At 43.7% G+C, this 13,755-nt stretch overlaps 1 protein-coding gene across 1 annotated transcript; it reads right to left on the bottom strand.

The window, feature by feature from the left end:
- Nucleotides 1–5,814: 5,814 nt before the first annotated feature.
- LOC138238105 (serine protease 27-like) lies at nt 5,815–12,596 on the bottom strand. The gene is made up of 5 exons (XM_069187987.1): nt 12,464–12,596; nt 11,746–11,896; nt 9,718–9,989; nt 8,956–9,104; nt 5,815–6,468 (listed from the first exon to the last, which is right to left on the bottom strand). Exons 1-5 carry the CDS (start codon nt 12,510–12,512, stop codon nt 6,310–6,312), a joined length of 780 nt encoding a protein of 259 aa, XP_069044088.1. The 5' UTR covers nt 12,513–12,596; the 3' UTR covers nt 5,815–6,309.
- Nucleotides 12,597–13,755: the final 1,159 nt, after the last annotated feature.

Below are 13,755 nucleotides of genomic sequence, written 5' to 3'. Positions count from 1 at the left end.
ACCCCAGCTTTTCTCCATGGAGACACAGACACGGAGAGAAGCTTGGGGTCAGAGCACAGGGTCAGCCATTGTATGGCGCCCCTGGAGCTGTTAGGGTTAAGGGCCTTGCTCAGGGGCCCAACGGAGTAGGATTCCTCTGCTGGCCGTGGGATTTGAACCAGCAACCTTCCGGTCACAGGCGCAGATCCTGAACCACAGAGCCACCGCTCTGCCCCATACATGATACATGACAGACCTTTTTAAAGAAATTACATAATGTATATGTAGAGAGAGAAACTGAATTAAATCTATTGTACATGTTTTCTTTTTTGAGAAAAACATTTAAAAGACGAGTTGCCTTCATTGCCAAGTCCTTGTATGAGGTACATGAAAACCTGCCTTTGTGGTTCCTGTGTTTCTGGTCCCTGGAAGACGAAGAGTTCGAGAAAGAATACATTGTGGGCAGAGTGGAGCAGCCTACCCACCTGCTCCCTTCACTGCCCACCACCCTTCATATAAAACCCATCTGCAAATCCTTATTCAACGTCAGGACCAGGCCACTTCTACTCCTCTCAGAACCTCTGGTTCCCTGAGTTTTTAACTGTGTGCTGCACTTGCTGTCTCCATTGTGAGTCTGAATGGGTTTGTTGACTTCTTGCAGATCCCTTGTGGTGGTGTACTGGTTAGAGAAGCAGTGCAGTAGTCGGTTACGACACCTGAGCTTGAAAAGTCTCTTTAGTGTCTTCTGGAAGGTTTCTGCTAGTTCAGTACATGTTTCACAGAGCAGGAGCAGCTGAGCACACTGAAGTCAAACAGTGGTTTTCTCACACACAGAAAGATTGGGTGATGCAGGACCAGTCAGTGTGGAGCGGGTTTCTTGTTGACCAATCAGCAGGGAGAATCCTGCTGACCAACTGCTGTCGTGGACTGATTTTGTCTGGTTACTGTTGAGTAAGATTGATGTTGACCAATGTCTGTGAGGGGATGTCAATGATGAATTGCTATTTAAGCGCTGGCTAATCTGGATTCTGATAACACTGGGAGATTCATACCAGCGAATTTGGCAGAGGTGAGATTTTGAGGGGAGGAGAGTGTCAGCTGTCAGCAGCTTCTGTTGAGCCAAATGCAGTGTTGTCTGTTAAGCCGGCGTCACACTACAGGATTCAACACGACGTCGGAGTTGGAGAGCATGTCAGATTTAACAACTGCATTTGCTGAGTCTCCCTGCCTTTGCTGTCCTAGAGGGTGTAAAATTATACGACTAGGGATCGCAGGGGGTGACTAGTTACATGATTCCCTCCTGACTTTTCATCACGGTTCCAAATCTCGCATTGCAATACGAAAGTACCGTGGGGTCGCCTTATTTTGGCAGCCAATCAACGTGGAGCACTCTGGAATAAGAGGAGGAGCACCAAAGAGGAGGAGCACCAAAGTAAACAAATTAAACAAACAACAAACACGAAACGACAAATACAAAAAATAGAACAGACATCTTTGCTAGCTCAAAAGTTCGACGAGCCTCTCCTCCATTTGCACAGTCCAAAACACTTGCTTTCCTTCTTTCCTTGCAGCCGCCGTTGTTCTTCACTGTTTGTGGGCATTGTGTGCATTGTACCTCCGGTTTGAGCGCTCGTTGGCTGTGAGCTTGTGCTCGCGGCAGTGACCCTTCGTGTCTTACCAGCCAGTGTTGAAGATGATGGGAACTTTGGAGTCCACAGTTGCCTGCAGGAAGGTCGTGTACCGTAACACCATTACGAACGCCGTTGGTGCAAGAACTTGGTTGGTACTGTTGCCAGGGACAACGACACTGGCTTGAATTCTAATGGAGTTCCGTTTGCAGACTAGGGGACCTCCTGTGTCTCTGTGCACAGACTGGGGTTAACGTGACATGGATTGATTGACCAAAGCAAATACCGCTTCTAAATTACTTAACTTTAGTAAATCTGGAACTGAGAGAAGAGTTGTGATGGAGGTGTGCTCAACTGCCCCAGGTCCAGAGGAGAAGTACAGATGGTGTCAGCTGAAGACCAATTGTTACACTGGATGATTGTTGTACTTTTTTCCTGGAGGAGCGCTGAAGGAACACAGCAATTTTAGCATCTCCTGGATCACATACCACACTTTTAATTCCATTGGATTGGACACTGGTCTTGTTCAAGACCCACCCCCCCTAAAAAACACTGGTCCCCATTTGTGCAGCTGGTTCCGGCTGTGTGAAACACTTTGATCATGTCTGCAATTAAGAAACAGACTCCTCATAGACCTTCAAGGGGAGGTTTCCAGCCTGACTCACCAGCAGTTGTGTTGCCCCAGCCGGTGACCCAGCACCCAGTGCCAGGGGTGAATACGAATCCTGCCCCTGCCAGGCAGACGGTCAGGATGTAGTCTGTGAAGGAGACATAGGTGTCAAGTCTCAGGAGGGCGATGTTGGTGCCACTAAAGATGAGTTTAGGATGTGGGTGGATTTCTCTAAGGTGATGGAGTTATAATAATAATAATAATAATAATAATAATAATAATAATAATAATTGCTTACACATATAGCGCTTTTCTGGACACTAAACTCGAAGCACTTTACAGGTAATGGGGATCCCCTCCATCACCACCACCAGTGTGCAACATCCTGGATGATGCGACGACAGGCATAGTGCGCCAGAACAGCTCTCCTCCCCACTGATAGCTGATGTGTGGTGAGCGTTCTGGCGCACTATGGCTGCAGTCGCATCATCTAGGTGGATGCTGCACATTGGTGGTGGTGGAGGGGAGTCCCCATTACCTGTAAAGCGCTTTGAGTGGAGTGTCCAGAATAATATATAAGTGTAAGCAATTATTATCATTATTATTATTATTATTATTATTATTATTATCAGTCAGTATTCACCATTTCACCCCCTGATGTTACAAGCTTTTACACTTTCTTGCAGTGAGTCAAAGTTCTTCTGGGATTTATCTATTGATTTTTCACCATTCTTCAGTGACGTCCTTTCTTCTCTATGTATCTGGTTGTTACTGGGTCCCAAGTACCTCTACAGTCGAGCCCCGCATCATGAGTGCGAAAGTGATCATGTTCATCAGACAGTTGTAGTATAGGGGCTCCTCACTGTGTGTTCCCCCTTTTTATGTTTTCCTGCACTTATGTAGCTGATTTTATTGGGAAGATAATACTGCATTCCCTGCATTTATGTTTCCATTGCAAGTAGAAAACAAAAAGGTTGAAGAAGTAGGGTGCCTCGTCAGTGTGCGCAGGCTGCAAAGGAACGAGATTTGTTCCATGCTGAAAAGAAAAGAGACGCAACGTTTCGGCTGTGGAACCTTCTTCAGGTGTGAGGGATAGAGGAAGATCAGCGGTTGATAGATAAAGCATGGGAGCTCAAAAGCCGGGAGTGGACCGGAGGCGGGAGAGAAGGAATATCGACTCTCGGGTGGTGTGAAGTCAAAACCTGCAAATGAATAGAGAGGGTTAGAAGGAAATGAATCTGTCATTGAATGAAGGGGGAAGGTGTCTGCAATAGGTGTTCTGAAACCCCTCTGTGAGGATGCAGACTGAGAGATCAGTTGGATCAGGTATGATGTACAGGTGAAATGGGAAACTATGGGCTTGGAGAGCCCATATTTCGCTGAAATGGTCCCCAGTCTCCTACCTGTCTCACCTGTGTAAATAGCTGGGCATTTTCTGCAAGGGATGCAGTAAATAAGGTTGCTGGAAATACATGATTTCAACTGGGTGATCCAGAATTATCCAGAAGAGTCTTGAATATGCATGGTCTTGGATATATATTTGCAGAGAGTTCAGTTACAGGGGAATATGGATTGGAGGGGCAGATGTATCACGCAGGGGCTGACTGCGGGGGATAGGGATCCAATGCGGTGCTCTTTTTAGGGTTGGCGCTAGACGTAAGCGTAGTTGGAGTAAACAGGCAGGGGTCGGAGTCTGGGAAGGTGTAGAAGAGGCATCGGAGTGGATTCAGAAGGTGGAGGCATAATCTAAGAGACAGGCAGGGGTGGGAGTCCGGGAAGGCGTAGAAGAGGCGTCGGAGTGGATTCGGAAGGCGGAGGCGTAATCGAAGAGAGAGGCAGGAGTAAGGATCCGAGAGAGCGTTCTAGAGGCGAAGGTACAAAATCGAGAGGCAAAGAGGTAGTCGGAAAAGCAGGGTCGAGGTCCAGGGGAGAATCAGTAGTAAGGCCAAGGTAGTAGATAAGCTCCTGGAGAGAATCTCAGTTGTGAGCAAAGACCGGGGGACTGATGAGGGTTTAAGTAGAGGACTGATTGACGCGTGCACGTTTGGTATGGGGAGAACACGTGGGAATGCGGGAGCGCTTGCCTGCGTGAGGGAGATTCGTGACAGATGGGTTTTGGTCTCTGCTTGGGTAGTAGGGACAGGTGGGGTTTGGTCTCAACCTGGGTAGAAGGAACATATGAAGTTTGGTTTGTACCTGGCACAGAGGAAGAGGTGGGGTTGGTCTGTACCTGGGTGAGAGGGACAGGTGTGGTTGGTCTTAGATAGAGTCAGTGTTCACAGTCCAGGTTAGATGTTTAGAGATGTGAATTCCCAAAAACCTAAAGCTGGTGACTGTTTCCACTTCCGTTCCATCAATACTGAGTGGGCTGTGAGTGTGTGGCCTGTGTCTCTAAAAGAGACACCGAAAGGATTTCCCTGAAATGGTCCCACAGTCTCTTACCTGTCTCACCTATGTAAATAACTGGGCTTTTAATGCAAGGGATGCAGGAAATAAGGTTGCTGGAAATACATGATGTCATCTGGGTGATCCAGAATTATCCAGAAGAGTCTTGAATATGTGTGGTCTGTTACAGGGGAATGTGGATTGGAGGGGCAGATTGGTTTTAGTCTCTGCTTGGGTAGGAGGGACAGGTGGGGTTTGGTCTCAACCTGTGTAGAAGGAACATGTGAAGTTTGGTCTGTACCTCGGTCAGAGGGACAGGTGGGGACAGGTGGGGTTGGTCTGTACCTGGGTGAGAGGGACAGGCTGTCATAACCCAGTTGCTGGCAATGAGGTTACCGCCACACACGTCTACCTCCCGCAGACTTTTGCTGAAGGACACAATGTCTACAGATTCGCATCCATTGGAAATAGTTAAAGGTGTCCTGTGTCTTGCCATTGTGATTAAGCTGTGTGATTCTTGTTATCACCTGTCATTTCCTCTCACCCAGTCTCTCCTAATGTGCTTGTTAATTAAATGGATTGACTGTAGTCAAATTTCATGGTCAGACAACGTGAGAAAGCAGTCTGCAATAATGGCCCTCAGACTTTATATTGGAATAAAAATAAAAAAATGTATATAAAAAGGGCATTTTGGGGAGTTGGCACTCTTGATCTGTCACAGACCTCCCCTTAAAAACTCTTAGGGAAAAGAAATGAACATTTTTAAATGGAGCAGAATAAATACTTGTAGCAAAGAAGTGTCCAGAAAACCACTTTCCAATGAAAGCAGGAACCCAAATCGATTTCTCTGGCTCTGTCTATCTTCTGTCCTGCTGGTATTAGCCTAATCACCTTAATTACTTTATATTGCCTTTCTGTTAAGGCATGTATAAAACTGTTATTTTAATTTGTAAAAATGCATTTATGCGTAATGCGTAAGTGGGTAGAGACAGACCCAACTACACACTCAGAAATCTCCTCCTTCTCTGACAACATCTGACATGGAAAAACCAGTTTGCTTAAATCCAGCAAGCACTTCTTCAAGCCACAGATACTTGTGTCAATGGAAAATGTGTACTGGATGAAACAGGTCTGCTAGGGTGACGCTGGCACACATACAGACACTAAGAAGCACAGGGACATTCCCCGAGAGAACAGCCGCAGACCAGGAGCTTCAGTGTTTGCAGTTTTATTGAGCTGAGATGTCAGCCAAATCACAATACAGTGGATTTGTCATAGCAGCAAGCAGGCAAAAGCAAAGATAGGCAACAATTTCTGTCCGTTTGTGCTTTCATCTGTTAGTGATACAAATGTTATTTAGCTTTCGATGTTTTACAGTGTTAAGTTACATTTTCTGTTTTAAGTCAGACTTTACAGCTGTTTTTTTTAAATAAATGATAAGAGCCAATAATCTTCATTTATTCCTTTAATTCATAGCAACTGGACAGTCTTAAAATTGACCCCAGAGGACTGTAAGGGCTGTAAGATGTCTGTTGCTGTTTCACTGTGCTGTTTCTCTTTATTGCATCTCCCAGTCCTATCTTTTAGCATATTCTTACTCGCAGTTATCTCTCCCTCGTCTCTAATCAGATTCTGCAGTTGCAGCAGCAGGTAGCCAGTCAGCCAGTTATGACAGGAGGCCCTGTCCCCAGGGTGCTATTGAAATCCTCAGACTCCACTGTGTTTCCTAATCCAGCATCTGAAGCTGCTGACCCGGGTGTAGACTCCTGGGGAGTTGGGGCTACCACAACCTCTTCCAAAGCTCACAATCCCAGCCTGGATCCAGCTCTCCCCCTTCTTACACACCAGAGGCCCTCCTGCGTCTCCCTGGAGAGAAATGAGAAATGATGAAGGAATAGATTTACACTGGCTGTAGCAATATTTTCACAAAGCAAATCAAAGTGGTGAAACTCTGTTGTGACGTCGGTAATTTTGCATGGGACTGTCGATTGCCCAATGGTAATGGCCAGCTGACAGCATGCTTTTCCTGTAACTCTTTTGCTTTAGGTTGCATATGGAAAGAACATAATCAAGATAAAATTCTAATTCTAATTCTAATCGATATCTGTTACATGCAATTAAATCAACACTTTCCTTGTTACTTCCAGGTCTAGAAGCATTGCCTTATGCCTTAATAATAATATAACAAACTTTATACAGCATATTTAAAAGCAGCAAAAAAATGCTTTAAAGTAGATGAAGAAAATAGTTTTATGGATAGTAAATTACAGATTATATATCAAAAGAACAAGCAGTCAGAAGTACAGCAGAAGCTTGAAAACTAATTACAGTAAATACAGTAAGTCAATTGCTTTCAGACCAAAAATGTTTTGAGTCTGGATTTTAGAGTAGTTGACTCTAGTTTCCTTGGGGAAAGTATTCCAGAGCTTTGGGGAGCAGCATGAGAAAGCTGTCTCCCACAGTGTGTAGGTGAGCTTGTGAGACAGACAGGAGACCAGTTTAATAAAAGAAGGCTGCAAGGTGTGGAGTAGACAGATCAGAAGTCAGATCGGTACTGAGGTGCCATGTAGAACCTAACAGAAAAGCTTGATGATTTTGATCTCGACTCCAACCTTACAGGGAGCCAGTGCAGGGACTCCAGGATAGGATAGTAACTTGCACTAGACCAGGTTTGGATTCTGGCTACCGAATTCTGGACATTCTTCAGTGTGGGTTTAGATACCCCAGCAATCAGGGCATTATAGTAATCAAGTCTAGAGAAGATGGAAGTGTTGACTAGCTTTTCAGCTACAGTCTGCAACAACACATGATGTAGTCTGGCAATATTTCTGAGGTGTAAGAATGATCTTTTTACTTTTTACTAAGAAGTATTTTTACTATACTATACAAAGATTCTAAGAGTGGCGTAATGTAGTGGGTTTAACAGTTATCATTTGGAAATACAGGCGTCTCTGCTCTAACGCGATAGATACATTCCTGTAAAACCACACGTTATGCAAAATTGCGCAATAAAAACAACAGGGCTTATGGGCCGGTTAGCTCAGTTGGTTAGAGCGTGGTGCTAATAACGCCAAGGTCGTGGGTTTGATCCCTGTACCGGCCACTGTCTCACCTTCGGGGCGGAGCAGTGGCTCTGTGGCTGAGTATCTGTGCCTGGGGCTGGAAGGTTGCTGGTTCAAATCCTGCAGCTGGGAATCCTACTCTGTTGGGCCCCTGAGCAAGGCCCTTAACCCCAACTGCTCCAGAGGTGCTGTACAATGGCTGACCCTGCGCTCTGACCCCAGGCTCTCTCCCTGTCTGTGTGTCTCATGGTAAGCTGAGATATGTGAAAAGACAAATTACCAATGCAATAAATTGTATAGGGTTAATAATGTGATGTTATTATTATTATGGGAAAAAAAGGGTTGGGGCAGAGCACTGAAAACTTAACCAAAGCTTTTTGGTTAACTATAGTTTATTGGTTATCCTAATAAAATGTTTACAGACTTTAAACACATTAAATTTAAAGTGTATAATTTATGGAATAGTTCTCATGGGCAACAAGGAGACATTCAGACAGCACAAGCACTCCTTATTATAGGCCTCCATCAGCCTATTACCAGGCAACAAAAACCATAAACCTTTCAAATAAATTTTAAACACACAAAGGCAGCAAAGGGAACACTTATACAGCTTTAGGTTGGATATGGGTCTTGGGAAGAAAACAGGGGTAAACATTAACCAATCAAGTACAATTTCCTAAAAACACACTATTTCCATAACTAAGGTTAGCTAGTGGTCAGCCTGCAGCCCTAACCCTGACAGTGGTTCCCAGCCTGCACCGCGGCGCATACTAATTATCTGGGTGTGCTTCTGCCAAGACACCAGGCAAGGGCGCTAGAACAATACATAAATACTACAGTAAATGTAGGACTTCACCTTGTTGTTATTTACAGCAATCCAGAAGATTTAGTGAAAATAGCACGAGAATTGAGGAGAAGCTCCCAATTAGCACTTACAAAACAAAGCACCTGGGAAAACTGAGCATCAGCTGTATTCCTCCACGGACCACCGTGTTCAGTTCTGTTAGTCCACCATGCAAAATTTAAACATGTCGGGGTTGAAATTGCGTATAAGCCAACACGAGTTTCTCGTTATACAGGCACCTGTCCTCTATTTACCAATTGAGTGTGAGCCAATATGTGTTTTGGAAACTTGTGTAATAGCAGAGATTAGTGTACTCTACACAATACTTCAGTGTAGTGGGTTTAACAGTTATCAGTTCAAGTTTTATTTTACCAAGTTTGTTCACTGTGTAAGAGTTGTTGAACCAGCTGGTCTAGTTTCTGTCTGCACTGCAGATGGTAAACTCACATTACAGGTGTCCTTCTGTCCATCTTCATCCCCAGCACACATCATGTCTTCCCTGATAGTAGCCTCGCTGTTGTACATGGACTGACAGCGCCTGTTGTCTACGATGGGCAGTTGGACTTCCTGCAGAGTGCGAGGGGGTGCCAGAGGTACTGGAGTGACAAAAAGATGGTGACTTATTGCTACAAAGCTAAAGACAAGTAGAATGACATGCATTATTCATTACTATTTCTGTCCAACATCATCCCAGGTATAAAGCGTTCTTTATTAAAAAATAAACTCATGAGTGCTTGTCCTCATGTTCGGACACCAGACACAACCATCTCAGCTGATGAACATGCCACAATAAATACCAAAATAAATATAGCAGCATAAATTGTGAGCTTTCCTGTTAAAATAGTTGGCTAGCCCTGCTAAAAATAAGGCAGCAAGCAAACCAAGTGAATTGTTTTTTAACTTAGTTTCTTCATGGCTTATTAGTCTTTTATTGCATGTGCCACTCTCATTACACATGCTGCTAAAAATCCCTTTGCATGACAATAATGACACGTGTTGCCATGTCAGCTGACCGCTGATCTAGAACAATATACACCATGTTGTTGAAGCTGATACGCTCCCTTCTTTCAAGTAAATGACTGGGTGAGATGTCTGAATGAGCTCACAGCAACCAGACAAGAGAGATGTGCAGAATGACCTGCTGTGGGCTGCAGTCTTAGTTCCTGAGTCCTAACGAGAAACACAGGAGCCCTGATCATCATTTCTTACCATTCTCTTTAGTCCACCCCCACCCAGTGGCCCAGCACTCTGTGTTCTCTGTGAAGACATCGTTGGGCTTGGCGAGCTGGACAGGACTGATGTAAGGAGAGAGGGACACCTCGCTGTCCAGCTGCACCAGGGCGATGTCAAAGCTGTCTTTTGCTTTCTCGTACTGCTCGTGGAGGACGACCTTCTTAATGCTTTTCTTGACCTCATGTTTGGAGGGTCGGGCCAGCTTGTACGCCCCCAGCCTCACGAAAGAATGCTCCAGCGAGACAGAGCTGAAAGAGACAATCTTATAATAGTGATAATAATAATAGAAGCCAGGATGGTTGGGTTCCCAAATGATGGATTGGGCTTTATTGCGACAGCAGATGGTCTGGATCTCACTGATTGATGGTCAGTCACATCCTATAATCTTCTGTGCCACAACCCTTTGTAGTGTATCTCTACTGCTGTACCACACAGTGATGCTGCTAGTGAGGACACTTTCTATGGTGCTGCAGTAAAGGTTCAGTTCTTGTCCTGTGTCTTTGGCTTCAGGACAGAGGTGGTAATGGGCAGTGCGGTGGCTCTGTGACTAAGGATCTGCCCCAGTGGCTGGGAGGTTGCCCGTTCGTATCCTACAGCTGGCAGAGTAATCCTTCTCAATTGGGCCGTGAGCAAGGCCCTAAACCCCAACTGCTCCAGGGCCCCTGTATAAATGTCTGACCCTGCGCTCTGACCCCCAGCTTCTCTCCATGTCTGTGTGTCTCGTAGAGAGCAAGTTGGGGTATGTGAAAAGACAAATTCCTAATGCAAAGATATTGTTTATGGTCAATAAAGTGATCTTATCTTATACGCCTCCTGAGTAAGAATACCAATTACAGTAACAATAATACTGCTTGGAGATCCATTTGGTCAGAGGAGTAAATTGGTTCTGTTGTTTCTTGGACACATTGAAACAGAGTTTTTGATGTTTAAAATTAAATAAAAAATAATGACCAAATCAATTGATCTAAGCTAAACTAAATATAGCTATTTGTTTGTTTCTCTGCCCTTAGAAAACCACTCCTATTTCCTGCTCAGCGTGCCTGATCTGATCTGATCTAGAAGACTCTCCACACAGTGTATCAGGAATAGAAGAATGTTCTCCTGCCCAGCTGGTAGAGTTTGGGATGAAATAGTCTAACATACTAATATTGTTTTTATTTTTAATTGCCTTGAGATGGCTTTTAAAAGGTGCTTTATAAAATGTAGGATTTGATCTGATGTGATGAGCTGTGTTTGTCAAGGTTGTAAAGTGGTCTCCTGTCTGTCTCCCAAGCTCACCTACACACTGTGGGTGACAGAGCCTTCTCATGCTGCTCCCCAAAGCTCTGGAATACTTTCCCCAAGGACACTAGAGCCACCTACTCTTGAGTGCATTCAAATCCAAACTCAAAACATTTTTGATATGAAAGGATTTCACTTTATTACTGTATATGGCATTTCAGGTACAACTTAAAGGCGGGGATATCCTAGTCAAAAACAGCAAGTATGGGAACATTTTGTTTACTGTAGGTTCTACTCCATGTGCAACAGTTGTGTACAGTATATTCCTTCACTGAACTGTGCTGTGACTTCTTGCATCATCCATAAAAGTGTAAAGATTTTTCTTGTACTGAAGAATTCGAGTTAGAGGGAGTATTAGAGAGAGTAAGTTCACACTGAGAAATAAGAGTGAAATGAACGACATTGCGGCAATAGAGCCCTCTGCAGATGTGTCTAGATATATTTTTAGAATAAGTGTAGAAATGGACTTAAATAGGACCCTCCTTGCACGCGCCTGAACAGACTGCAAGTGGACTCAGAAAGCAGTTTGTACAATGAGTAGGAAAAAGTGGCTTTTTTACAGCAGTGGTTTATTACTGGCCTTTATACAGCCACTTCAGGACGGTACACTACAGATTTTCACATGCTCTACAAAAACACCAGTTCTGGTTCAGGTTCAAACACTGTGAATAACCAGAGTCTAGAGAAAATTACGACAATGCAGGTGTGCTTGGGAATACTCACGGTTGGAAGCACTGCGCTGCCATGAGAACCCACTGCTCACTGATCAGGGATCCACCACAGATTGTATATGCATGGTTAATCCGGACATAAACCTGCCAGGGCCACTGTCCCTCCTTTGCATCCTGTTTGCCCAATGTAGAGCTCCTGGACACTGGAGAGAGACAGAGTGGTTAATATAGAACAGGCATGAGATCAGTCATCCAGGACCACTGTCCCTCCTTCACATCCTGACTGACCACTGTAGAACTGCTTTATTTCTGCTTAAGATACTGGGAGACTTTGTTTACTGTACATTGTAATGTGCTTTTACCCTGATTTCACTGTTCTTCACTGCACTTTTACCAGGCACTCAAACCCTTTTTCATAGTTTACTCTCCTTTACTACAATAAACCTGGGTGAACTCAGGTGGGAATCAGACAGGGATCGGTACAACACTGAGTATCTGATCCAGCACTGACTTTCGGAAGTTCCAGCATTGTGGAGCTGCAGAGTATCTTATTCTAGAGTGTCGAATGACTAGTAGGAGCACATTACGTTCCTGGATTCTTGTTAAACAGGTGCAGGCGTTTTGGTACACTTGCTCTCAGTTCTGTCATTTAAGAGCTGGTTTGATCAAGAATGCAGCAGCTGACATATTCTCATGATGGAAGTTCTGTCTGAATGCCTTGTTGTTTGGAACCAAGAGAAAAAAAGGTTATCAATTTGTTATTTTCTTACTGTGTGTTTCCAGAATCAGGATCCCTAAAAGAATTTGCAGTAAAATCATCTTTGTCCGAAGTTCTCTCCAGACACAGTGGACCGTCCTTCCCCAAGTACTGCTGGACACAGAGGAGCAGAGACCACACAGCGTACAGCTGCCTTTATATAGCTCACAGTGCTGTAGATGCTCACAGACCACAAACACGCACACAGAGTCAAGAACTGACTTAGTATCTGCAAATCAGAGATTAAATTAGCTGATTAATTAAACATCTGACTCGGCATAGTATTTCTTTGAAGATTCTCTGAAGAATCGTAAAAAGGGGAGACATTTTTAAAATGATAAATGTAGGATTGTAACTTTATATACTATATATGTATATGTTATGTTTATATTATACATTTATATAATGTATGTATGATCATAAATTGTGGTACCAAAATTCATTGCATTCAATGCAAAATTACATTAAAGTATGTAAAATTATTCTTATATTTTAACTCATAAATCACTTTCAGAGTAGTTGGAGTTTTCCTGTATGCTAAGTCCTATGATTCCCGAGGAATTTTTATTTTAGGAATTAGTATCCTCACAAGAGTCCTCTAAAGAAGACACAAGAAGAGAGACACAAGACTTTGCAGTAGAGCAGGGCTCATCTTCACTGGCTTCCCTAGGTCACTAGCATCCACGAGGCTGACAAGATGCCTTCACAGTCACATGTCTGACACTGAGGAAGAAATCATGTCTGTAGAGAGATGGCAGCCGGGCTTGTGCTGATAATCTTGGACAACTGGGAAGGGGTTGTGTTCTGATAGGTAAAGCCTGGTAGTTTACGGATTCAATAAGTTAAGTTTAATCAGATCGGCTAGACTAATGCTCAGTCTATTAGATTAACATAATCAGTAATTAGATTTCAATATCTAATCAGTCAATTTCACAATTTTATTTAATAAAATTTTATTTTATTTATGATTGGTACTAAAATATGACTACGCCTTAACCATTGACATTTAATTAAATGAACAACATTGGAGTAGGTAACATTGGTTGCGATAAGTTTTGTATGAAGAGTTTGCACATTTGCCTAGCGGACATCCTGAAATAGATCTAAAACGTGATTTCAGAGTTATCCCAGTTAAACAGGATGCACTGACCTACCAAAGTAGAGATGTGAGTCTGTAATATATTACAGAGGAGGAGACATGCCTGTCTTCGGTGACGCAGATATATTGGAGACCTGGTGATGCCAGGGAAGGGGAATGAACCATAGATTGACTGCACCCAGGTCTGCGTGTACGATTTTTTGGGA

Source organism: Lepisosteus oculatus, chromosome 4 (assembly GCF_040954835.1).
Source record: "Lepisosteus oculatus isolate fLepOcu1 chromosome 4, fLepOcu1.hap2, whole genome shotgun sequence".
Classification (NCBI taxonomy): domain Eukaryota; kingdom Metazoa; phylum Chordata; class Actinopteri; order Semionotiformes; family Lepisosteidae; genus Lepisosteus; species Lepisosteus oculatus.
Note: the sequence above shows the minus strand (reverse complement) of the source record. Positions and strands in the feature narration are given on the sequence as shown.